Source organism: Triturus cristatus, chromosome 5_2 (assembly GCF_964204655.1).
Source record: "Triturus cristatus chromosome 5_2, aTriCri1.1, whole genome shotgun sequence".
NCBI lineage: Eukaryota > Metazoa > Chordata > Amphibia > Caudata > Salamandridae > Triturus > Triturus cristatus.
The window spans coordinates 514,779,030-514,804,363 of record NC_140588.1 but is presented as its reverse complement, the minus strand read 5'-3'; the positions used below and the strand labels follow the sequence as shown (position 1 = coordinate 514,804,363).

Genomic DNA, 25,334 nt, shown 5'->3' with positions numbered 1-25,334 from the left:
ATACGCTGATGACATCCTCTTGTACCTAGCTTCCTCACGTAACTCACTTATAGTACTGGTTGATGTTTTGCATTCATTTGGTCGTAACTCCGGCCTTGTCATCAACTGGGCTAAATCGTGCGTGTATGTTCTCTCTGGGGAGGCGCCCATTCTCCCGCGGGGCTGTCCGATCCAGATCGCCCCGCAGGGATTTCGGTACCTGGGTGTCTTCATTACTCTGGACCCGGAGGCCCGGTATGATCGGAACTTGCTTCCCCCCGTCCAGCGCCTGAAGGAAGATGTCACGCGCTGGCGGCGCTTGCCGCTCTCGCCGCTCGGCCGGGCGGCATTGTTTAAGATGATGTCTCTGCCGCGCTTCCTCTACGCTTTGCAGAATACTATGGACCCCGTCCCAGCGCGCTACTTCCGTGAGGTGGAGAGTTTGCAGCGCCGCCTGTTCTGGGACGGGAGGCCGCGTATCGCCCTGGCGAAGCTGACGCTCCCATGGTATGATGGCGGGATTGCCCTCCCGGATATCAAACGATACTATTGGGCCTCCCAGCTGGCTGCGATTAATCACGACCTGTATGGGCCCGCTTTAAACCCGTCATTCGAAATGGATAAGATACTCCTATGGATTGGTAGGGCCCCCCTCTCAGGGGAGCACATGCTGCTATTTCTGATTGTAGATTGCCTTGTGGTTTTTTGTTTTTTCTGGTTGTTATTTCAGTTTAAAATGAAACCGTACAGTGGGGTCCGGATGGTGTGGCTATCAACGCTGCTAACTCCTGTGCATCTTCCTTAGCCGCAACGCGCGCTCTACAATGTGTATCATATGCTCCTTTTGTTTACTAGCGGCCGGCCGGAAGGTTGTAGGCCCATCTTTGTATATTTTTTGAGTTTTGTAATAAACGGTTTAAAAAAAAAAAAAAAAAAAAAAAATAGCAATTGGAGAGATGCCAGACAGACCATGTTTCGACTTTCCATGACTTCAGGACAGAGGGTAGCCTTAGTCAAAAACTCTCATACCTTTCTCGAGTTCTTGGGACATCAGCCTAAGTCTTTGTTAATTAACCAGGAGGCCTTGGGTAGTATTTCTTCAACTTTCCAAGACCCATCTCAATCAGACATTAGCTCACTACCCTCCTTCACAATGTCAAAGTCTACTTAGCAAACAACAATTTCTCAACTGGTATCATTAGGCAGGACAGTTAGGCAAGCATGTGCAAAACATTACATGAAAAAAAAGGAGACGCTCGGTAGGTATTTGTTAGGCATGTGCACATGGCATCATATATTTTGAAGCAAATTCAGATATAAGGAGAAAAGGAGAAGTACAGTTGTAACAGCACTGTAGTCAAAAAAATTTGCCTGAACAACCTGAATGGTGCTCAATTGTGTACGTGACACAACGGGTGGCGAAGCAAGTGACTGTGATATCATCAAGGAACGACGCAAAGTGTAAGAGTGAAAGTATGTACAGTGAATATGGTGGTTGAAATCAATAATTCACAATCTTTTTAGACAATTTGAAAACAATTTCTTATGAACCACATGAGGGATGCGCCATCAGTTGCGCTGACAGATTTTACTCCTGTTGTCTAATACAAAAAAAAAAAGTCTACTTAGCAACAGCTCCACTGGACCCCATGTCTGGATGTGATACATTAGTGGGGCTCTCTTGTGAGCAAGTTGCGTTGCTGTGGCCACAAATACCATACCCTTTTCTTCCAGTGCTGACTGACTCATACTAGAGAGAAAGTTCCTATTCACCAGGTGCTGTGCATAGTCACAATACCTTTGTCCATAGTCTTGACCACAGTACTAGCAAGATATTGGCCATCTCCTTTGCTGCACACTTTGTGCTGGGTGACATAAAATGTGTGGAATGCGCTGTCCGTGACCTTGCACTGTCCTCCTGAAACCTGGCCAGGTCTTATGTTCCCCAGACTTTAAGCTTGTGCCCCTCAAGAGAGTAGTGACCAGGTCTTGTGTGACACAAGAGCCCAGCAAATGTGGTGCTTGAATTCAAATGAAAGTGTGCAACTGTTTCAGTACATTAAAGCCAAGAAGGGCACATAGGACCCTTGAAAGGCATGGATTAGCCTATACCACAGTCTGCTTAATTAAGAAATCATACTGTATGCTCACCAGCGGTTCTGCTTATGTCACTGTCACTATTGAATGTATTACTGCCTGAAGTTCTGTGGGTCATATTAGAGTAGAATTGTCCTTACTTTAAAGGCGATTTCCTGCCTCTTCTCTCGGTCTCCACAGCATTTTCTGCACAGTGCTGTCCTTATAACAATGTCTCCATAGCATTGTCTTTAAGCTTAGGGCTATTACTGAAGCACATCCCCTCCTGCCTAGCAGCTTGAACTGACAGCACTTGCCGGTTGATTTGAGAGTGGTTGGCCCACACTAATCCCAATGGAATATATGATGGACCTCGCAGGCATTTACACTGCATGCCTTTACCGTGCAGTTAGTACCCCCGGGTGACGTTACCACAGATTACATTAGCACGCAAGTTGTCACAACGACTTGCTTTAGGGGGTGTTGGACTTTGGAAATGTATAAACTACTATTCCAGCTCCTGTCTGCACAACAGTAGGGAAGGTGTTGGACTTAAAATCCGAGACCAGTCCAACAACGTGCCCCCTACAGCAAGTCGTAACAACTTGCTTGCTGAAGTAACGCATGGTAACATCGCATGTGGGATACCAACCTTGTTGTAAAGGCTAGTAGTTGTAAAGACTGTGTAGTAAATAATGTTTCCTGTCCCCATGATCACAGAGCCATCTTCCTTCTCACTGCAGGCTTGCTCCCCTAGCTCCTAACGGCAGCCAGTGACCTCCTGCATTTTCACGCAGGTCCTGTAAGAAGTCATTGCCTAAATATTGTAGCTCGAGAGCAGATTCTTTATACAAGGGTCTGGCGCTACATGGGTAGGAGATAATGCTCTTCATTACATGTAAGGCCCTTGGGTAACAGCAACTGCAGGTTGGTCGAGTAATGGCTTCTTCCTCTCTCCAGCTGTCCCTGTACCATACCTTCCACGCCTCACCACATGCCCACATTCTATTACACCATTTACTCTCAGCATTTCATATGCCAGCTCAGACGTATAGATAATAAGGACACCCAGTATAAACCCCGATTTGCATGCCTTATTAGTTTGTATTTCCAAACTCTTTCAATATTACCTCTGATACCTTCAGAATTCTCACTTTCTGAAACGATTCTCACTTTGTAAATCGATGTCTTTGTATTGTTCAGCATTTTTTAGAAGATGTTTTCTGTTTCCTAGGCACTTGCTAGCATTAGTCACGTGGCCCATGTAACCATTACCACTAAAACAGCTGATGGAAAGTGTGCATACAGGTATGCTTTTCTTACAACACTGTTGTGCAGTTTCTATGTATTGCCTGTTTTTCCCAATTAAAATGTAAATCTAAGCATGAAGCCAGTAAAATGACTTGAATTTTAAAAGTAGTCCACACCTATTCCTTTAGTAGAGATCTGAAAGGTGGTTTAAAGTTAATTCATTACTGTTGGTTTTCAAGTTCTCATTTAACTTCATTGCTATTATCTTCGTTTTCTAAGCAATGTTTAGGTGTTGTAGACTAAACATAAAAAATATTTCAAAGTGGATGTACAGTGAAAAGTTCCTTTTTAAAATCTTGGTTTTGCTAATCTTTTTGGGTGTATTCTTGCTGCACAGGAGCCAAAAGTGGTTCAGTTAAGCATGTAACAAGGCCTCTTCGTTACACGCTTAACTGTCTTGTTTCTCTTGTGAGGGATGTAGCTTATGTTAATCTAAACCCTCCCAGTGTTTAATGATTGAAGTCACCAAGTTGGAAAGATTTTTGTGTTTTTCCACTTGCGTAAAAAAGTTTACATTGGTGCTAACAGCACTGAGAAGCATACGCTGAGTCCACCACCGTTGTGCTGAATTGAAGCCTTCCACTGCTGTTCTAGGTATTTTTTAGTACCATGAATTGGAGTGGGCTATGAGGTCTTGAATCTACCACCTTGATCACTTTTTACCAGTTAGTCCAGAACTCTGTATCAAAACATGGAGCACTGGGATTTCTTAACGAATTAAGCAGGAGGAATCGTATGGTCCGCTCATGTTGCTTTTTAAGAACCGGTCAGACTTGTATTTTGCAGCATTTAAATGCACCTCTGGTTACTTAGGCACTAAATAAATGATTTTACACAAATGAGAACTAAATAACCAGCAAACTAAAATGGAAGCCACAACACTGCAACTAATCAGTCTGTACACACCAATACAACATTTCCTATATGCACCAACATGAATCATTCACTCAACCACATCATCTCTAATTGTCCTACAAATGCAAGGTTTTGCTCTCCAGCATATAATGGCCTACAGTTGAACCAGGTTATGTGTAACAGACTGAGCAATGAACATCTGTATTCAACCTTGCTCTCAAACCCATAGAAATTAAATGAAATGATCGCATTTGATATAGCGCACAGCTGCTCAAACTAGAGTGTCCTGGCGCAATGAGGCGGGCAGGTGGCAGAAAGCTGAGGAAGAGCTAGTTTTTTAAAGAGCAAGGTTTTAAGATTCTTTCATTGGACATTTCTTTTGCAAACTCAGTCGAAGGGAAAATACTAGGTCAAGCAAACCGAACTTTCTGCGAGGCCATATCCACTGCAGTAAAGTTCCATACAACATAACGCTTACATTTTTATGCAGAGCTGATTTAGAGAGAAATTTTACGTTTTTAGGTCTCGCCTACGCAGCGCGCATGCGCTGCATAGGAAAAAGGCCTTTAGCCATCGATTCCCCTTTTCAGGCAAAAACGTGCACGAGTTGCATTGCTTTGAATGGCAACGCGTGCACGTTTGGCGATTCCCTTGCGGGAGTGAGCGGCGCCATATGGTAGCAATTATCACGCTCGCTCTCGCAGGGGAAACTCTACACATCCCTGCTCTCGGCCGCACTCCCCCCACTTGAGGCGCACGCGCTTGTTATTTCCTTTTAGCACGTGCGCGCGCACACACAACTCCCGGGCTTACTGCTTTCACCTGATCTTGTCCGATTACATTACATTAGGCCACACCCACCTGCCTGTCCTGCATAATTATAGCGCAAACTTGAACCAAGGGCACTATAGCGCTTCACACGGAAATCAGCTCCCCTTACACAACAGTTTTTAAGCACAGTGTAACAAAGCGATTTGCGCGGAATCACAAGTAGCTGCGCCTGAGCCGAGATTCTAACCTAGTTACCCAGTTCTAACATCCGCAGCCCTAGCCACAACGGGTGTGATATTAGTAGATTTGTCATAAGAGGAAGCACTCCCTGAGCTGTGAATACGTAGTGCTTTCACCTGATATTTTCTGATTACATTACATTAGGCCACACCCGCTTGCATGTCCCGCATAATTATAGCGCAAACTTGAGCCAAGGGCATTATAGCGCTTCACACGGAAATCAGCTCCCCTTACACAACAGTTTTTAAGCACAGTGTAACAAAGTCAGTGCCACCACAGCATCACTCAGCATCACCTTTGCACTAGTACACCACCACATAATCATCACTCAGTAAGACCTGAGTATCATTCAGCACCACCACCACCGCCGCCGCCGCCGCCGCCGCCACCGCCGCCGCCGCCGCCGCCACCGCCACGCAAATGCGAGGAAACCAAGTCCTTAACAGTTTTAGTTACCTCTGAGATAGAAAAAAGGGTATGCCCACCAGTAACAAGAGCCCCACTTCCATTATTTTTCAAAATAATTTCCCCCAGACTGGCAGGTTTATCGGAGGCAGGAGAACATAGATTTCTAGCAGCAAACTCTCGGCTAGCACTGCTGTCCTTTAATGCCAGGTCTTTTGATACATATTTTTCCTCCCCAGGCCTGACATGCAAGTAGTGGTAGTCCCAGGCATGAACAGAAACCATTACTTTAAAGGCAACAGGGAGTCAACTCCCTTGCATGTCAGGGCCACACCTATTTATTTTGCAGAAATAAATTCTCGCTTTAGAGTGTTTCTGCAAAACAAAAAATAATGCTGACTGGCTGCGATGTTGTGGCAGGCGGCATTGAAGCTTTGAAGTGCACTCCCTGTACGAATCAGTAATTTTACATAACGATCTCCAATGACATATCGGTTAACTCTAAATCCGATGGCCAGTCCTAGGTGAGGATGACTGAAGCCTCTATTGCATTGGCAAACCACCCAAAAAGCTCTAAATGGGCTCCTTGATCTCCAGAATCTCACATTGGCTCATTCCAGGTCACTGAGTTTAAGCACACAAAATGTTTAATAGTAGGGTGCCAACAGCAGAAAGTAGGGTTGTCCTCCAGATGCTTGAATGTCCCTACTAGATACAATCAGACATACGATCTACTTAAATTTAAAGCTCCATTTAAAATAGTCTGCTTTATATAATGTTGGGGTGTGGTGCAGTATGGCATGTCTTAGTCCCCATTGACCAAAAACTGGATTTCCAGCAACAAGATATTTGTATGTTGGAAACACTATACTAATTTGATCATTTAATTAAAGATCCTTAAATCTTCCAATGATTTTATGAATGAGTGCGTTTTAAAGGTACAATAATGGCTCTATTTTATTATTCTGGAAATATGACATTGAATCATTTTGTGTACTTAATGCTATTTTTCATTAATTCCCTGTTAGAGCAAGTTACTCCGATGGAAAACTAAAAGGCCCGCCCAAACCTTGTGCGGGAAATCAAGGAACTCAGATAACTGTAAGATTGTGAAGATGTCCCTATTTCTGTGTGTTTGGTTCTCTTTCTATTTGTTTTAATGGCTTGTCGTCATTTTAGTCAAAGATTTTTGGTGGAGGGTGCGGATAAGCATCAGGCATGTGTGAATGTCTGAAGTAGATTTTTACGATTATTGGGTTGGGACCAAAAGGCAAGGCTCATTACACTGACCTTCAGATAATCATTGCAGACAACTGTAAATGAAATTTTTAGCTACTGATCTGCTTGGTTACTTCCCTCTGCACCCTCTTTCCACTCAATGCTTCCTTGCAGAACCAGTGTTTAAGGCCTATGCGTTTAAGTTGCCGGGTAAAGTTACGACCTTTTTATAATTTCGAATGCTCCATGGTCTATTCCTGGTGCCTCCTTCCCGCTGCTGCAGCTGAGAATGACCTTGCATTGTCCAGTACCCATGGGCAGGTGTTGGTGCCACCACTTATCTACTTAGTTTTGAGTTGCAAGCGACTCTTTCTCTCTTTCCCTCTTCCTCCCTTGTTCTTCTTGACATTTTTCTCTTTATTCCCCTCTCTTTCACTCTGCACCTCTCTCTCTTTCCTGCCACGTTCATGCTCTCTCTGTGTCTCGGTTTCCTTCTTTCTCTCTCTCTGAGATGTGTTACACTGTTAGAATAATGTGTTATTTAGTTTCAGGTATCTTCAAGCATTTCACAGTGGGTGAAGGTCTCCTTCTGCAAGGACAAAGACTAGTTACTGCTCAGCCTACATTTAGAGAGCACTTGAAAAGGTGTAACCTCTAAGAGGGCTCTGTGTGGGTGTAGGATGGGTCAGCAGTACTGTATTGGTGATTTCTGGATTTTTTATGAGGTGAAGATACCCACTTAGAAAGAACTGGATTAGGGTAACTTACTCTTTCTGCGACTCCTCTATTCAATAGGTGCTCTGCCACCTCGGGATCAGTCTGGGATTTTTACTAGTCATTCAGGACTGAGATGCTGAAGTGCGCTTGTCAGAAGAAACTGAAGAACTAAGAAATGTAAATAATAACCCTGATTTTTTCAGTTTAATATTTTTATTGCATTTTTCAATGTACAAATGAGAAGAAAGAGGCAATACAGGTCAATCATTATCCCAACAATGAATCATAAAATCCCCTAAGTGTGGAATATTATTGGCCCTTGTAAATAATACGTGTTGAGGAGTCAAGTGAAGGTGGTGATGTAATGGTCCACTTTGGAGGGGCCAATGATGTAAGACTGATATATGTAGTGGTAGTGGAGCTACATCAGCAGAAGTAAAGTGGTCTAGGCTGAGTATTTGGGACCCTAACGTAGTACAACTGCCAAACAAAGTAGAATCGGGATGCTAACAATAAGAGGGGAAATCGGGGATGGGAATGAGAGGAGAAGACAGGGTAGCTGGAAAGTTGAGTCCCCAATGTCTTCTATCGCTTGGGAGGTACACAGGAGAGAAAAATTACTACCTGAGGGCGAGGGTCTCAATCGGATTATCATTGTCCCCAGCGCACTCCTATCAGGGCAAAGCTGTGGTGTCCACAGAGGGGGTGGGTCAGGACTAATAGCTGTGAATGAGGAGTCAGCGGAATCCAGAGGATCAGGCACCAGGACAACAAACGTTCCCATTCATGGGCTATAGGACGGCGACACAGGCCGCTTGCTTCCTCTCGATGAATTGCTGTCACCTTGGCCATCACCCATTTGATATGGGTGTGAACCCAATCTTCTCGGGATTCGGGTGAATGGCGTTTCCATCTTATAGTAATGGATCATTTGGTCAAAATAAGGGTGAGATCCAAAAAGTGGGTCACTATATTTGAGGAGGTTTAAGAATATCTAGGGTGCATATCTCCCAGGAGTTAATTCTCAATAAGCCTGTGACTTCTGCAAGACATTGCAATACTGCCTCCCAAAAAGGATGGATCCGTGTGCAGGCTCATAGCATATGCCCTAGCCCCGCCACTGGGGTGTTGCCCCTTGTACATGTGTCTGGGGATCTCAGAAAAATTCTAAAGATCTGCTGGGGGGAGAGAAGAGAGAGACTCTATGCAAAACATAGAACTGGGTCAGCTTTAGGCTGGCGTTCCTGGAAACCTTCCTCAGGTAAGCCTGTGCCTTAGCCTGCTCCTTCTTGTGTAGAGCTCTGCCAAAGTCTTCCTCCCATGCATCCACCAGTGGTTGCAGGGAGATTGTTTTTTTTTTTTCTTTTTACTCCTAATCTGTTTTTTGAAATTTTTCATAAAGTAATGCAATGACATAAAAAATACATTGTAAGTGTTCCCATTGCAGTTGAAGCAGGTAAAATAAAAAACCAGAGCAAGACTAGATCTGCAGAGAGATATTCAGCATAAGAATCAGTGGCATTATCATGAAACATGAGTAGTGGTCGGCAAAGCAGAAACATGAGTACTGGTCGGCAAAGCAAAAACATGTTGTGTGTTGATGTGTACTGCCTAAGAGACTAGGAGGAGGATGTTGAGATGTTGCCCTCCAAAGAGGGATCCCTCCCCAAGGAAGGGGATGGGGGTGTCCCTAACGCTGCCCTGAACTTAGAAAAAAAGCAGGTGAACCCAAGGAAGTAGCTGGGACTGGAGTGGGGGTCTGGGGAGAGGAGGGCAACAGACCTCCAGATCTGGGGGGAGGGGTGAGGGTTTCGGAGAGAGGACAACGAACTTTACATAGAAATCTATGGAAGGGGCAAGGGACGGGAAGGAAAGCTGCAGGAGCAAGTCATTGAATTTGAGTGCAGAGGAGGCAGCACTGTGGGGAAAGGAAGGGGGGCATCAAGAAGAGAGACCCACCCAAGGGCGTGAGTGTCCTCCATCACCTAAGCTGACGGAAAAGGCTAGAGGGTGGGCTCCTTCCACTCTTTCACTTAGTCAAATAGATGGAAAGTCGGAGCGGTTGGAAGCATAGATGTTCAAGCCTAGACATGAAAACAGTAAGGCGCTGCCAAAGGCACATACCTTTCTTGTTGGAGTTAGCTAATTTGTGGGTCGATTGTTCCAGTGCGAAGGTGTGCTATTGGAGGAGCGTTAGGGGACTTCCAGGCCAGCGCAATCAGCTGTTTGGCTGTAACCATCATTTTGTGTCGGGGACCAGTGTATGTGTCATTGCTTTAAGTGCTGAGGGACGCAGCCCTAAGATAACAGTGCTGTAGTCGGCCAGAATTAGATAGCCCAAAGTGTTTCTTATGTGGCTTATGATTTTTTTTCCAGAAAAGAGCGTTAGGTGGGCATGCCCACCAGATGTGTTGAAAGTCTTCCTTCTGCTCCCCACAACGCCAACAAGTTGGCAATGCATTCGGGTAGATAGTGTAAGTGGGCCGGGTATAGTACCACTGGACCATGACCTAAAAGAACCTATCTTGCTGGGGAATGCTCCAATAAATCTTTGGAATGACATGCCATAAGATTTCCTACTGTTTACCCATGATCTCTTGGGCGCAGTCTGATTCCCACGTCCGTTGATATAAATGGCTAGGTAAGAGGACAGGACTGTTCTAACACTGATAGGTCTTGGACACTAGTCCGTGGGTGCCCGCGAAATTGCAGACAAGAGATTTTAAAGGAGGTTGGGTGCGTGTTGCTGCTAAAGTGTTGGGGGGGTGTAATGCCCAGTGGCGTAAGTGGAAGTATTGGTGTCTGGTGGCGTCAGGGAATTGTAACTCAGTCTGGCAGTGCTCAAAAGAATTGATGTATTTGCCCTGAAAAAGATCTTGCAATATTCTGCATTCACCCTTCACCCATCCTGGGAAGGAATCTCGGGGGAGCGTGGGTGTAACATCCGGATTGCGTGCGATGGCTGTATTTGGAGAGGGAAAGTTGGAGAAGTTCCTTCGTAATGCCAGTCTGTCCCATACCTCCAAGACCGTTCGCATCGGAGTAGCAAAATATGCACTAGGTGGGCTGAAGTTTCTCGGGGAGCTAGGCCAGGTCCCAAAGTGGTCTACATGCCATAGATCTGTCCATTTGCACCCAATGTTTTTCGTTCTTTCTCACCACCCATCCTGAAATAAAGCGAAGGTGGGCCCATTAATAGTCTTGAAGGTTGGGAAGCTGCTCCGGTGTCTGGGGAGCATAAGAAGGGCATTGAAGATTCGAAGTTGTTTCCCCCTCCAAATAAAGGTGCGATGGTCCCCTTGTAATGACACAAAAACAGGAATGGAGGGCCCAAGGGAAGTTTAAAGACCTGCACAAATAGTTTCCCCAGAACACCTATAGTACAACACCTAGTTATCTGCAGGTCTCGCAGGCTTCACCGAAACCTTTAAGAGCTATGACACAGGCAAAAGAGATCTCAATCATTCATTAGGGGGAGTCCTTAAAAAAGGACGGAATCCCATCACCCACGAGGTGTCATGCTTCATCATCTGGGATTTCTCCTCTCGGCTGCAACGCCTAGTGCAGCCAAGGGCTACAGCCCCCTCACTGTGAGGGAGGAGCTCAGGGATGTTTTGAGATGCTTTTTTTGTATAGGATCTACTAAAATCCAGGAGATGTAAAGCACGTGATGTTTGAGTAACGGGCGCAGGGCAGAATGTGAAATGTGTGTTAAAACTAACTACCAAGAGAAAAAAGGCTTTATTAGTTAACTCTTGGTGTCTGGATTAGTGCATATGCGGCTTGAAAATAATAACTGCATCTGTCCATGTATCCGGTCTACATGTTTCGGCCATTTGACCTAAAAAGTGTCTCAGCCTTCCTCAGGACCTTCGATATTAAATGCTACTGCGTGATAACCTGCGGATAACTAGGTGTTGTACTGTAGTTGGTCCCCTTCTAATGCTTTAAACTCTTCTGTGGGGATGGATGTGAGTAGGGAGTGTAATAAGTATAAAAACCGGGGAAGAATATTCAACTTAACCACATTGAGGAGGTCTAGCCAGGAAATGTGGAGAGGGCGTCACCGTCAGATGTCTTCAAGGATTGCTCTGCTGCAGTGAGGCCAATTGGCTTTCGTCCACATGTTAAGGGTGCCAGTAATGGTAAAGTCTAGGTATTTGATGGAGCATGTGGCCCACTGGAATGGGGGAAGGGTCTGGAGGTGGGAGAGATGGTCCAGTGGGACAGTGAGGTTGAGTGCCTGGGATTTGAATATATTGATTTCTATAACCCAATACCAATTCAAAGGCCTAAAGGGTCCATACAACTGCAGGAAGGGAGGACTGTGGCTTAGACAAGGTGAGGAGTAAATCTTCGGCGATCAATAAGACTTTGTGGGTCTTCCCACCAAACGAGATGCCTGTAATTTCACTGTTTTGCCAGAGACAAATGACTAGAGGCTCAAAGGCCAGGGCAAAAAGAATGGGGGACAAGGAACAACCCTGTCAAGTGCCTCTAGCAATAGGGAAGAGCCGCGTCAACTGGCCTTATAGCTTAATGGTCGTTGTTGGCGTTGTGCAAGAGGCCATTATCTTATTCATCATATTGGGGCCTACTCCTAGTTTGTGCAGGAGGACTGCTCATAACAACTTCTAGCTCACCCTCTCGTAAGCCTTCTTGCCATCTGGGGACAACGGGAGTGCTGGAATATCATGCCTGTGTGCCTTCATGACCAGATCTACGCGCCAACGAATGTTGTACAAGCCCTGTCCATATTTAATGAAGCCCACCTGGTCTAGGTCTTTCAGGACGGGCAGCAGTGCCTCAAGACGGTTTGATAGCTTATTTGTGTAGATTTCTGCATCTTCTGTGTTGAGGAGCAAAAGGAAGAACTAAGAGTCTAATCTCTACCAGGTTTCTGTATGAGGAATATTTTGGCAGCAGACATAATGGTTGTGAGGCAGGTGGTTTGAGAGCGAGTTATAGAGCTTGAGAAGATGGTCTTGCAGCCGGAGGAAGAACATTGTGTAAAAAAACTGGAGTCAGGCTGCCCGGGCCTGGTGTTTTCCTTTTCGGGAGCTCTCTGAGGGCTCTCCAGAGTTCGTCCAAAGAGGATGGTTCCTCCAGATCGCGAATGATATTGGGGGCAAAAGAGGCCACAGGCAGTCTGCCTATTATGAATCCATGGCGGTTTGATCTCCCCTCCGCCCCCCCCTCCCCACCCCCCCCTCCCCATCCCCGTATATAGGTTTTGATAGAATGTTTGGATGGCCTCCTGCTTGTTGTCAGGCTGCCTCACAGCGTGTGTTTCGTGGGAAGTTTCTTGTCTGTATGTTCAAGGGAGCTGATCTTGGTGAGGTTGGCCTGTATTAAGCAGGTTTCACGGGCCCTGGCTTTGGAAATTGAGGATAGGACTCAGCGGATGGTGGCTTTGAAGCTGTCCCACAGTGTGTGAACGGGAGTATCCGGGAGCCCCTTGAGTGTAAAGTATTTATCAATGGCTTCTTTAACGGAAGCCCTGTCTCCTGGATCCCGAAGGAGATGGGGAGGGAGGTGCCAACGTGGAGGGGCAAGGTGGCCATCAGAGCATCGTGTCCAAGTGAGTTCTATATGTGCGTGGTCTGATACTGAGATGTCTGATATTCGGGCAGATTCCAAGCCTCTCACATTGGAGTGAGAAATGAAGAGCTAGCTGATGCTGGAATAAGATAGGTGTACATGGGAGTAAAAAGAGTAATCTATCACGTCGGGGTGGCGGTAGCGTTAATTAGTCCCGCTTCAATTAACTCCCTTCTGAGCAGTCCTGACATGGCTCCTGCTCCTTGGATTTGTGTTGTGCATATGCTGAGGTCAGGATCCTATAACAGATTAAAATCACCCCCCACCATGAGGGCCCCTTCCACACTGCCCAATTGGTTGTTGAGTACTTATGGGAGGAGTGCATCTTGTGCCTGATTAAGGGCGTAGATATTAAGGATTGTCAAGGTGTCTCTGTTTCTCTCAACTGTTAGTGCTAGGTATCGCCCATCTGGGGCCCTAGAGAGTTTCACTACTCTGGAGTAGAAGCCCCGTTTGAAGAGAAATAGCAACCTCCAATGTCTTCGTGACAGCCCAGTGTTGATCGTGGTATTTAGAGTGAAGTATGTGGTGTCAGTCTTCCCTGAGACGATGTGTCTCCTGTAAATAGATTACATCAGTATCCTGCTGTAGCAGATATCTCCATACCTGGCAGTGCTTATTGGGAGAGTTGAGCCCCCGAACGTTTAGAGAGAGGAGTTTAATGGCAGCGGTGAGTGTGTGTGGGAGTATAGCGAAGCTGTGTGAGTGTGAACATCTACCTAGGTCCTGGCTCTGCAGCTAGTGAATAAAAACCCCACAATGAGTTGCCTTCCTGGGCAGGGGGATAGTTGCGAGACTTACAAGGGAGGGAAGAAGTGTTTGAAAAACTAAGAGGCCAACCGGGTCCAACCATGGGGACCACTTCATCCAGAGATGAGTAGGAGGGACCACCCCAATCCTCTCAGAGGTGTAACCCTCAATGGATAATGACCCAGGAAAAGGGGAAGCGTACCTGTCAGTTCACCAGTAAAAAAACAACCTGTAGGAGAAAAGAATGTTTGGTTAGAAAAAATAATACTCCAGACAAGTTGGGTCCAGCTCCAGTCTGTGGGCCCAGCCGTGAATCAGAAAGGCCGTCGTGTAATTTGTATGGCACGTCAGCATGGATGAGCCGGGCCTTTAGCGGAGACCAGTGGGGTCATTGGTCATCTGTCGCGTTCGAGGGTTCCTGTGTCATGTTGCGGAGATGGGCGATGATATCTTTTTGGGCGGAGCAGGAGGCTGTGGCCACAGTGCCACGGCTAGAGGATTTCCCCCAGACAGTCCTCGAGGTGGGCCTCCAGTTGCTGGAGTTTCTTGATTGGATTGGGCAGGAGGAAGGCCCTCGCCAGGAGCATCTTCCGGCAAGTTGAGTTTGCATTTTGCTTCCTGTAGTGAGCGAATTGTCGGTTTCTTGCCAGCCCACTGGAAATGTAGGCCAAAGGGCTGAGTCCACTGATAATTGATGCCTTGTTCCATTGTTTTGAAATCTCACATTTTTTGAGTGTCAATGGGGAAAGGTCTTGATATATTTGCATTGTGTGGCTGCAGAATACAAGGTCGGCCTTAACCCGTGCCACCCTGAGGATGGCCTCCTTTTCCTGAAAGAAGTGAACTCGGGTCAGGATATTGAGGGACGGCGTCCGGGTGGATGTCCGAAGGTGCCACCTGGTGTGCTCTGTCCAGGATTAAGGGATGGCCTTCTTTGCGTGCTCCCCCTCCCCCCCCACCCCGCATGGCGGTGATGAGGTCTCAGGTGAATGTCATCACCCTCAGCACCGCGTGGGATCCCCCTTATACGAATGTTATTGCAACGTCTGTGATTTTTAAGTCCTTATGTCCTCCTGTTTCGCCTAGAGGTCTATGTTTTGTTCCTCTAGGGCATCCACACATTTTCACAGCGCTTCCTGGTCTTCTGCTTGGGAGTCCATGGTGCGCTCATTGTCATCCACTCTGTCTCCCACAGGTGTGATGTCCCTACGCAAGTCGTTGAGACAACCTTTAAACTAACTTCTGGGCCGATTTCACTAAGAAATCATTCCATGTAGTACTGAATGATAGTAGAGTTGAGGGATGGTGCTGCAGCCTGCGGGGGTGGCTACATTTTATTGCTCATGGTTGTTGCAGTTGGCTTGAACCAGAGAGAGATTGCCAAACAAAATATCTTTGGCGGTCTTGCCCTGGGGCGTAGTAGGGGAATGATCAGCCTCAGTCAGTCCAGTTAGCCCGGTCTTGGGACAGACAGGGGTGTTGCTGCAGTGGGCGGGCTAAAGTTTGATGTAGAGACGGTCACCAGAGGGAGAAAAGCGCCACCTGGAAAAGTCCATCTAGGGCTTCATGGTGAGGAACCTCATGTTCAGGGTGGGCCCAGGATGGTCTTTGGCAGATCACGCCACTGGGGTGCACAGGACTGCCACATGCCCACAAAAGATTAGGCGAGATAGCCCCCATGCACGGCAGGGAAAGTGGGGCCCAGTATTAGCTATGCTCAAGGTTTCTCCAGCGTCGTAGCTTAATGTCCACCCGGAGCTCATGTGGCAGCTGTAGTAGGTGGGTGTGTGGTGATTAGGATAGTCCACAATGTTAAGGGAGCCGGGTCTCCTTCTCTCTCGCCTTCGACCAGGCAGCGCCCTCATGCAGGTATGGGCAGTCAGGGGCCCGCTCCAGCAGAGGTCGGCCGCAGCAATGCCCACCAGGACAAGGCCTGCAACAGGGTAGCTCAGTGCCGGCCCCAGGCAAACCCAGGCAAAGGGGAAGGGCTTTTCTTCTCACCAGCGTTTAAGGCCTCCACACCACTCCGCCGAGCGTGATGCTGTACAGTTTTTAAGGGCCCCTGGGCTCGAGCAGTTGCAAGGGTGATTTCAGGCGCCAGGGCGAAGCCATGTCAGTAGGTCAACCTCAAGCCTCATGAAGGAGTGAACGGGCCTGGGCCTCCTCCAGACACTGCAGGCCAGTCAGCAGCAAAAGTCCACTCTAAGGGGGGAGGGGCCAAGTAAAAACTCACGGCGGCTAAGTGTTTTTCATGGGGGCTGCTCTGCCCAGTCCGCGACTGCCCTGAGGCCGTAGATGCTCTGGAGGAGGCTTCCCCACTTGGATCAGCCGAGCAGTGACGCTACAGCAGTTAGACAAGATGGTGCCTCCCCTCTGGAGCGGGGCCACGTGGAGGGTCAGGCAAGCTTGAGTCTGTGTTGTGGGCGCTCTGGATGGTCATTCACGCTCGAGCCCAAATCCACATTTTAAAAGCATCACCAGAGCCCTGCCATAGTAGCCTTTAAATGTGTTAAGGGCCCACAGGAACCTGAAGCCCAGATGAGTTGCGTCTCACTCCATTTCCAGTCAGGCCATGCCCCTGGGTTTGTGTTTATAAAGTGCCAGCAAGTCAGCTGATCAATCTACGACTGTCACCTAAAGTATTCAAGGCCTGGAGAAGTTGGTGGATGGCTGGCTCCTCGTCCTGAACCCTCTAAATGTTACCAAGCTAGTCTGTCAATGTGGCATATGATAGGAATTGGTCTTCAGAGAGGCTAAATTGATCTACCAGGGCCGAGAAGGACAAAAGCTCCCCCAGAGTGCTGATTCCAGCACTGGTCCAAAGGGTGTGGTCATGGCCAGTAATGCAACGCTGCGCTACCGCAGGCCCAGTAAAGGGATATCGGGTTCATAAGGGAGCATTTGACGAGTAAGATGTAAAGCCCTGCCAAGGCAGGTAAGTGTCACCGAAGTACATGTGGAGAGTCTGGGCTGGGTCCCTTAGAATACTAGCATTGGGAGTGATGCCTGAGAGAATGGGCGATTAACCGTGCATGTGTCCTCTAGAAAACGACCCAAGAACCAGTATAAGGCCCATTTTAATTGGGAGCCACATAATAGTATTCAAAATTGGGACCCAAGGCCCTTCTGGTATTGGAGGGGTGGGGATGTGTTGCAGTCTCACAAGGGCCACTTGTCTGCTAGAGTTGTGCCATATGAGGTCTCCAATGAGGGCATGCAATCCCCCCAAAAATGCATGAGGAAGAATGATGGGAAGGTTCACAAAGTAATAAAGAAGGAGAAGCATCACCATCTTAGAGACGGTTATTCTGCTGATCACCAACAAAGGGATAGAGCACCAGAACGTCACTTGTGAGCACAGTTACAACACCACCACCTTCTGTTTGTCATCAAGCAAGTCAGGGACAGATTGGAAGATTGGAATCCCCAGTTATCTGAAGTAGGTGGGCTCCCAGCAGACCGGGCCCCCTCCCAGATTAATCGACCTCATTGCCAGAGACAAAGGAATATGCCAATCGACCCATTAGCCCAAAAGGTCACCAAAGTCTTCTAAAAGCCCTGTGATGTGGGAATATATCCCACATATCCAAACGTGCATCGTAGATGTTGGGTGAAATGGTGTGTGTGTGTGGTTTGGAAGGTGTATACGCACAGGTCCCTGCCACTCAGCCAGGGGCTTCATTGCCAGTCACAAGAGAAAGGGGGCATATATGTCTGGTGCCCTTATAACCGGGATGGAATCTGATAACTGTCTTCCATATTACACCCTGATTATCAGGTTTGTGTAGAGTAAACCGATAAATTGGACGTGATAAAAGCACCATGTATATCTGTTTGTTTGTAAAGTGCCCGTGGGGTTGCAGACGAAAACATTCTGGGGTTGCCTGTTTTCTCTATTCATCAATCCTTTTAGGAGGTGGCCTGATTTACCACCCTCCAAGTGTGTGAGGGTAGTGTAAGAGGAACCTCGTTTTTCTGGAGCCAAAGAATCTGGCAAGAGGGAGATTCCTCATCAGCACACCGTTCTTGCACTATGGACTGTTGTTCAGCTGTATTTAGTGCTTGAAACATCATTTCCATTCCACTGAGCTAGCTTGTGTACAGAAGCCCCTGACCACCATACTCTCTTATGATCAGAGATAGTTTCCTTAAACATAGGTTCTTTGAGGGTGGAGGGTTGCAAGTGCCATGTGGGAATCGGGTAAGGGAATCTCCCCCAATTCATGTCCATGAGTAGAGGGCTGTGATCTAATCACTCCAGATTGAGGTAGTCTGTTGAGGAAACTAAGGGGCATAGTTCGGAGGAGCAGACCATCCTGCCCAAGTGTGCACATATGTCATGTACTGGGGAATAGTATTAGTAGAGTTTATCCTCAGATTAGGATGATGGCAAATGTCTGCCATGGACCGCTGTTGGAGCCATGTCCTCAAATGCTGAGTTAGTAATTGTGAGAGTTTTCGGGAGGTGAGGGTGGGAGTGGCCCAAGGCAGAGTCTAATACACAATTGATGTGCCCCCCCCTGCCTGTCCCCCTTCCCCCTCCCCCCACCCAGCTCTCCCCTACACGACCACCAAGTAGAAAAGGTAAATGTGGGCAAGTGAGAGGACAGACGATGAAAAACTGCAGTTGTTCTGTGCTAACGACCGAAACGCTGGCTAGGAGTAGGGGGGTAACCATCCAGTCTGAATTCCAGGAGTTCATATCTCCGTTCTGGATCTACATCTTGGGATACCACAGTAGAGGGGACACTTACCCACACCCAAATCGGTGTATCCCGGATATATGTGGAGAAGTTGATGGTAACGATCTGGCCTCTCTATCGATTCTAGGGTCTGTTTTCTTCAGCCCGAGTGATGTAAGCCTTCTGGAGTAAGGCTATCTAGACCCCCTTAGGCTTAAGGTAATTGTGGATTTTATAGTGTTTAGAGGGCCTATGCAGGCCCTGAATATTCCAGGAAATTATACTGCCTGCCAGTCATCTCACAGAGGGTACCCCCTACAGGTGCTCCCACGGAGAGGTGACAGTATGGATGTACAAAGGGCACGGGGTAGGGTTCTTAGAAGAAAGGCAGGGGCTAGAGAGGGGTGAAGTCTCAACAAGAGGGAAAAAAGAAAGTCCAAACAACGAAACAATCAATTAAAATACTATGGGCAGGAGGTGCGAGTCCAGGTGCCCAAACCATACAAACATCAGTCCTCAGAGGGACAGGGGCTGGTGAGGTACTTCCAAAGACATGAGGGTGTGCAGGCCTCAATGACAGAAGGATGTGGGACAGGGCATCCCGTATTTAGCCAAAGAAAAGGAAGTTCTAGCTGCTCCAGATGGGACAGAGAAGGCTCCAGGAGCTGGGCCGTGGACCCCCTCCAGGCACCCCCGGCTTACATTGTGGCAGTGTCACCTCTGAGTTCATAAAGTATCATCATGCGTCCGGTCTTAGAGTAGCCAGCGCAATGAGGATTGTGCTACGAAAGAACGTCTTCTGTCTGGGGTGGGGGGTTGTCACTTGAGAAGGCGAGACATGGTTGCATAGTCGGATCGAGGTGGAGACCTAGCATCTGAGTCCCCATTAAGGTGCTCTTTCAGTCTCTGGGAGGATTCCGGAAAGCGATTGCCTCATCCAGAGCAGATAGGGGCCTGAACGGATCTAGTTCAAGCTGGGGAAGAGGGGCAGCAGCCACCAAGGAAGACCGACCGAACCCCACTGGATGGATAAACCCTTGCTTTCTTTTCGCCTTGGGGGAGGCGCCAGAGTCTCCACCCATTCTCGAGCATCAGAGACATCAGTAAATGTGTGAGCCTTTTTCTCCAAGATAAAGCCAGGAAGAGGAGAGCTCATTTGATACCCAGCTCACAGTTTTTGCTTAATTCCCAGGAATGATGCACGTTGACTTTGAACTGCCAGTGTGTAGTCCCGGAAGATAAGTATTCGCTGATTATCTTTCTGAAGAGAGTCAGATTGACTCACTTTTTCAAGGATGGATATCGGTCCTTAAAGTAAAGAATTTTTTTCTACTATTGGGCATGGGGTGCCCCTGCAAGGGGCACATAGCTGGCACTCGATCACCCCTCTCAGTGGAGAAGAACGGTGTGAGGTCCTGAGAACCAAGTCTCCAAGTAATGCACCATGCTGTGGCCTTTTTTGCCCACTGGGAGGCCAACAACCCTAATATTACTGTGTCTGGCTCATCCTTCGGTCGCATCTGCATAGTCTTCAAGAAAATGAATGTGTTCCTTGAGGTCCCTGAGTTGCTTTTGAAGGTCAAGTGTGTGGGGCTGGAGTTTAGCGAGAGTCTTCTCTGACTGGGTGTCCCACTCTGAGTTTACGCTAGTCGTCGTGCAGGAAGGTAATATCTTCGGACAGGAAGCCTTGATTGCCTGCAGAATGGCATCAAGCAAATTTGGGTTCTTCTTGGAAGTATTGAGGCGAGTGAAGTCCATGGTAACTGACGATAGTGAGGCCCCTGACTTCAGATGTTTTGTCTGTCTCATTATGACAGCCAAAGGTATCCAGGTGCCCACATAATGTAGTTGAATATTTGGGCCTGCTTGCCTCTGCCACAACCCATGTGGTTCCGGGGGGCAGGGCAGCACAAGCAGTTTGGTAGCTGTCTGCCAGTCAGACCCTTTAATGTGGGAAGCAAAAAAATCTAGCTGGAGCACTAGAGGCCCAGGTGGCTCATCAGGCATCGGGAGGGAGGGGGGACAAATCCTCCACGTGGTCAGTAGTCATCTGCTGGGGCTCGCCAAAAGGATCCCCCGGGTGTAGATGCTGCAGTGTCTCCCCGGTGGGTGGGAACCTGCTGTCTGTGCCAGTAAAGGGGGATAGGGCTTAGATGTCTGCTCCAGCTGGGTTCCACCATCAAGGCCCTGTCAAGTTCAGTCACAGGCCAAGCTCTCCTCCCTCCTGGCAGTACCTGGTAGGCCACATCCAAAAGAGCTCTCCTGAGTCTGCCAGATAAGTGGCGCTCCAGGCATGGCGAGGAGAGGTGCGCCTTTAACCCGGCACCAATTTTCACCAGTACAGCAAGGTGTGGCCCTCACTGTTCAGTTGACGCGTGGCCGCTGGAAGGCAGCCCTTCACGAGTGACCTTAGAGCCAGGGAGTTAGATCGGGCCGCGATGCCAAGAGGAATGACTCTCCTATGACGACGCTTGTTTTTGAACGGACTCAGCAGGGTTCAGGTGAGTCCTCTGGCCACTCCCCAATGCTGTGCAGCTGAGGGGTCGCCTGATGATGCACTGAGCCGCTGGATGAAGGAGCTGTGAGCAGGGGGCTCTTGACTTCGGCAACCCCATGTTGGCTACCCAAACCACGGTCTTAAATGATAACCCTGATCAAGTGTTATCCATGAAATACATTGGGTCACAGGGGCATATTTGTATGCATGTTTTAACCACTTGTGTAAACTGAATAATTGCACAAGCTAAAAATGGAATAAGAATTTGAAATTGTATGATGAAGATTGAAAACATATTTACATGCTAAAGATTGAAATCATGCATAAAGGAATGCAGCGATAATAAGCTGCGCGTCCGGAAATACAGGTCAGCCTTGATGTATGCTTTCAAATTCAGTTATGGGAAGATACACAGGCAGTACTGGAATTAGGGACCTTCCCCCTTCTAGGGCTCCTCTTTCTAATTAATCTTCTGACACTTTGTAGCCCCTCTAGGATCTTCACTCTTCATGAGAAAAAAATTAAGCAATTGTTACTGGTGAGGAAACCCTTGAAATATATATGAAATTGTAAAAAAAAAAAAAAAAAGTGGCGATGATGTCCTGCTCTCAACACTATCAGTGGTTCACCCTCACCTATGGTCCCTGTGTGCTCTCCTTCTGCTATGGTGCTATTTTGATGCTTCTGCTTACCAGTACCTCCCCAGACCCTGAATGAAAATGCCATGAAAACTTGCCTGAGGCCACGACTTCCCCATGGTACCTTGGCAGTAGCAGATACAAGATTGTTTATTCCTCTTCTAGCTGGCTCTCTCCATTTCCTTTGTTGTCATTGCACCTCCTTTTGTCTCAGTCTCTGATGTTGTGTCCTCGCTTCTGCTTTCCTCAGCCTCTTCTCTCCTCCCTTCATCATCCTCCTCTGCCTTTAAAATTCTCTCTTTGCTTCCACCCTGCGCCACCTATTCTCAAAAGCAACAAAATCACCACCATTTATAGCAACTTCAGCCCACAACCGGACCCGGCAGGCCTCTCCATACACCTTCCAGTCTTCTCCAGAAAACCAATGCTAACCACATCAACATTGTCAACTCAGAAGAAACCGTCCCCACCATAAATTCCTTCCAATCAGGGGCTCCATTGGACTCCTGCCCCCACCATACCTACTCCAGAAGACTGCAACCAATCAGCTCCATGCTCACACCCATTCTGAATACCTCCAACTTTTCCACAGCTTTCCCAAATGCTTGAAAACACTTACATTTTCTCCCACTGTTGAAGAAACCCTCTGCTGATCCTTCAGCGCTCACCAACTACAGCCGAGCTCCCTGCTACCATCCCTGCCATGGTCCTAGAGAAAATCATTAGCAAGCACCTCACTGAATACACCCACGACCACCAACTTCTTGACACCACTCAGTCTTATATGCGACCCAACCAGAGCATGACAACTGCCCTCATCGCTGCCATGAATTACATCTGCATGACTGGACAGAGGAGATATGGCACCCTCATCCTCCTGGACCTCTTTGAAACATTTGACACGGTCCCCCACCCCCATCCTCATTCAGTCCCTATATGACATCATAATCCAAGGACAAGCACTGTAATGGATCTGCTCCTTCCCGAGTGGAAGGACCCAGTCAGCCAGGCACAGTACACCTTGCATGCATGCAACCTCATCTGTGGAGTTCTGCAAGGATCCCCCGAGCGTTCCCTCTTTAGTGTATACATGATCCATCAAGCCAGCCTCATCTGCTCTCACTACATCAATGTCCTCTCCTATGCCGAGGATGTGCAACTCCTTCTCTCCCTCACAAACAAGACACCCAGTAACCGGATTAAGTTCAATGCCTGCATGACTGAAATCTCCCACTGGATGAAGACCAACTGTCTAAAGCTGAACACCAATAAGACCGAAATCATGATCTTCAGGAAGAGCATATCACAGTGTGACTCCAGTTGGTGGTCAACAGAGCTGGGGCCAACACTCAATTCACCACCCTCGCCAAGAACCTCCGGATCATCATCAATTGCAAACTGGACATGAACACCAAAGTCAATCCTGTCACCGCCTCTTGCTTCCGTACCCTGAAGATGCTGAGGAAGATTTTCAAATGACTCCCACTCAGCATCCAGCAAACTGTTTTACATGCCCTGGTCACAAGCAAGCTAAACTACAGAACCGCCCTCTATGCCGTGATCAACAAAAACTCCCCAGAAGGCTGCAGACTATTCACTCGCTTTACCCCACACTTGAAGAGAGCTCCACTGGCTCTCCATTCACAAACAAGCACAATTCAAAACCTCACACCCACTTTCAAGGCACTACATAGCACTGTCCCAGCATACCTCAACAAACGCATCTGCTTTCACAAACCTTCCCGACACCTCAGTTCGGCCGGACTTCTACTTGCACAAATCCCACTCTTACTGAATATCAAATCTAGTGGCAAGCCGTCTTCTAAATCTCTCCTAAAGCGTTGAACAACGTCCTGCTGCACATAATCGCCTCTTATTCACTTCTTGAAATCTGATAGAAGCTGAAGACCTGTCTTTTCAAGTAGTCCCACAAGGCCCTAGGGGTGGCTATCCTCACACCTGCTCAGCGCCAGGATACCCTCCCGATATATTGTGTGCTCTACAGATCTGTATAACATAACCTTTTCTTCCTCCTCTTGCTTCATACTGCAGTCTAAATCCAGTGTTTCATCAAAGTTCTTTTTGTGTATCTATTGTCCCTGAATATCTGTTGTAGACTCCACACTTCTTGCTGAATATGTGGCCTATTTCTGTTCTTGTCTCTTCCTTCCTCTTTGGAGGAATAACGGATGGGGAGAGATGCAGAGAGATGCAGAGAGTGGAAAGCCGGCTGTATCCAGTGGAAGGCCAGGTGCTCAGGCGAATTTTGATCTTTTCCCAGTCCTCGGCTCACCAGCTACATGCTTATTTGCAATTTACTGCTATACCATTGTGTCCCTTAGCAGTATGGTGCAAACACTTTCTTTGACAATTTAATCCTTTGTAAATGTTCGAACAAAGAAAGTGAGAGAGGAGAAAAAAGTAGTGTATATTTTACTTTGACCCACCTAATATTTACCTTTTGAAATTCTTAATTTGCTTTATCAAAGGGCGTTTGGTCAAGCGTTTGGCCCTCATTCTATGAAAAATGTTATTCATGTTCCCCGGTAAAACCTTCAGTTAAGTTTCATAAACATACTTAAAGTATCCTGTGTCCATAGAGCAACAACAGAAATCTTTCGGTTATTACTAACCTTTAGTTGTTATAACACTCTAAATTATTATAAATATAAACCTAATTTATTTAATATACTTTCCAGGTAGAAGATCTCTTTTATAATGTTGCAACAAGGAGGAAAGCTTTGAAGAGTCCAAGTGAAGAATATGCGAAAATAGTTGAAGTGGTCAGTAGGTAAGGTAATGCAAGATGTTCACCGACAAAGGTGAACAAGTTATCGAAACAATGGAATGAGTTGATTTTGCTGAGTAATTATCAACAACCTCTAGGTGATAATGGTCCTAGAGGAGTAGAGATTTGTTGAAACAATATAGATGGATTCATCAAGCAAGAATCTCAAGAAAATATTGAATTGTACAGCATTACTCTAATTACACCTTCTTCTAGTGGCCTTTTATATGAAAAGCAAACGTTCAGTGCGCTCCCATGAGAGGGTGGAGATGAGGCTGATTTGTTTGGGTATTGAATGTTGACCAGATTAATATTTTATCACTATTGTCATAGTGCTGATATTGGTGAAGTCCTTTTTAGGTTTTGCTTGTGCTGTGCTTGTGAAATCTATTGTATTCAATATAAATCTTAGAAGGGGCTTACACCCCCTTGTTTTTCTTGCTTTTCATTGGTTCTTGTGCTTGCCACTTACTTTTCCTCCATTTCGATTGGCTGTAGCATACTGTTTCCTGTTGTTCCTAGAGTTTTCCTGGTGTGCTCCTATTATCAGTTTCCTGACAACCAAGTACTGTTTCCATTCGCTTTTGTGGAACATTTCTTTTAAGGTTAAGCATGCACAGCACTTGTTTTTATTATTTCTATTGAACATGCACTGAGAGTACATGTGTCTGCAGTCTTTCGCATGCACCAGCTCCCGTTCCTACCATCACCTTCCTCCCAGTGCTGCTTAGCCCCTCTTCACCCAGTTGTTTTCCCCATTCCTATCCCGGGTACCCTGTGGCTCATGAAACTGTGCATATCACAAA

At 47.1% G+C, this 25,334-nt stretch overlaps 1 protein-coding gene across 3 annotated transcripts in view; it reads left to right on the top strand.

The window, feature by feature from the left end:
* Positions 1–25,334, top strand: part of MLH1 (mutL homolog 1) — a 388,689-nt gene that overhangs the window by 61,704 nt on the left and 301,651 nt on the right. For 2 of the 3 annotated variants that reach the window (XM_085607537.1, XM_085607538.1), the window contains exons 4-6: positions 3,290–3,363; positions 6,666–6,738; positions 24,440–24,531. In XM_085607537.1, the coding sequence (XP_085463663.1) occupies positions 3,290–3,363; positions 6,666–6,738; positions 24,440–24,531 (239 nt within the window). The remainder of the gene's footprint in view (positions 1–3,289; positions 3,364–6,665; positions 6,739–24,439; positions 24,532–25,334) is intronic. The other variant, XM_085607539.1, reaches the window with a different exon arrangement.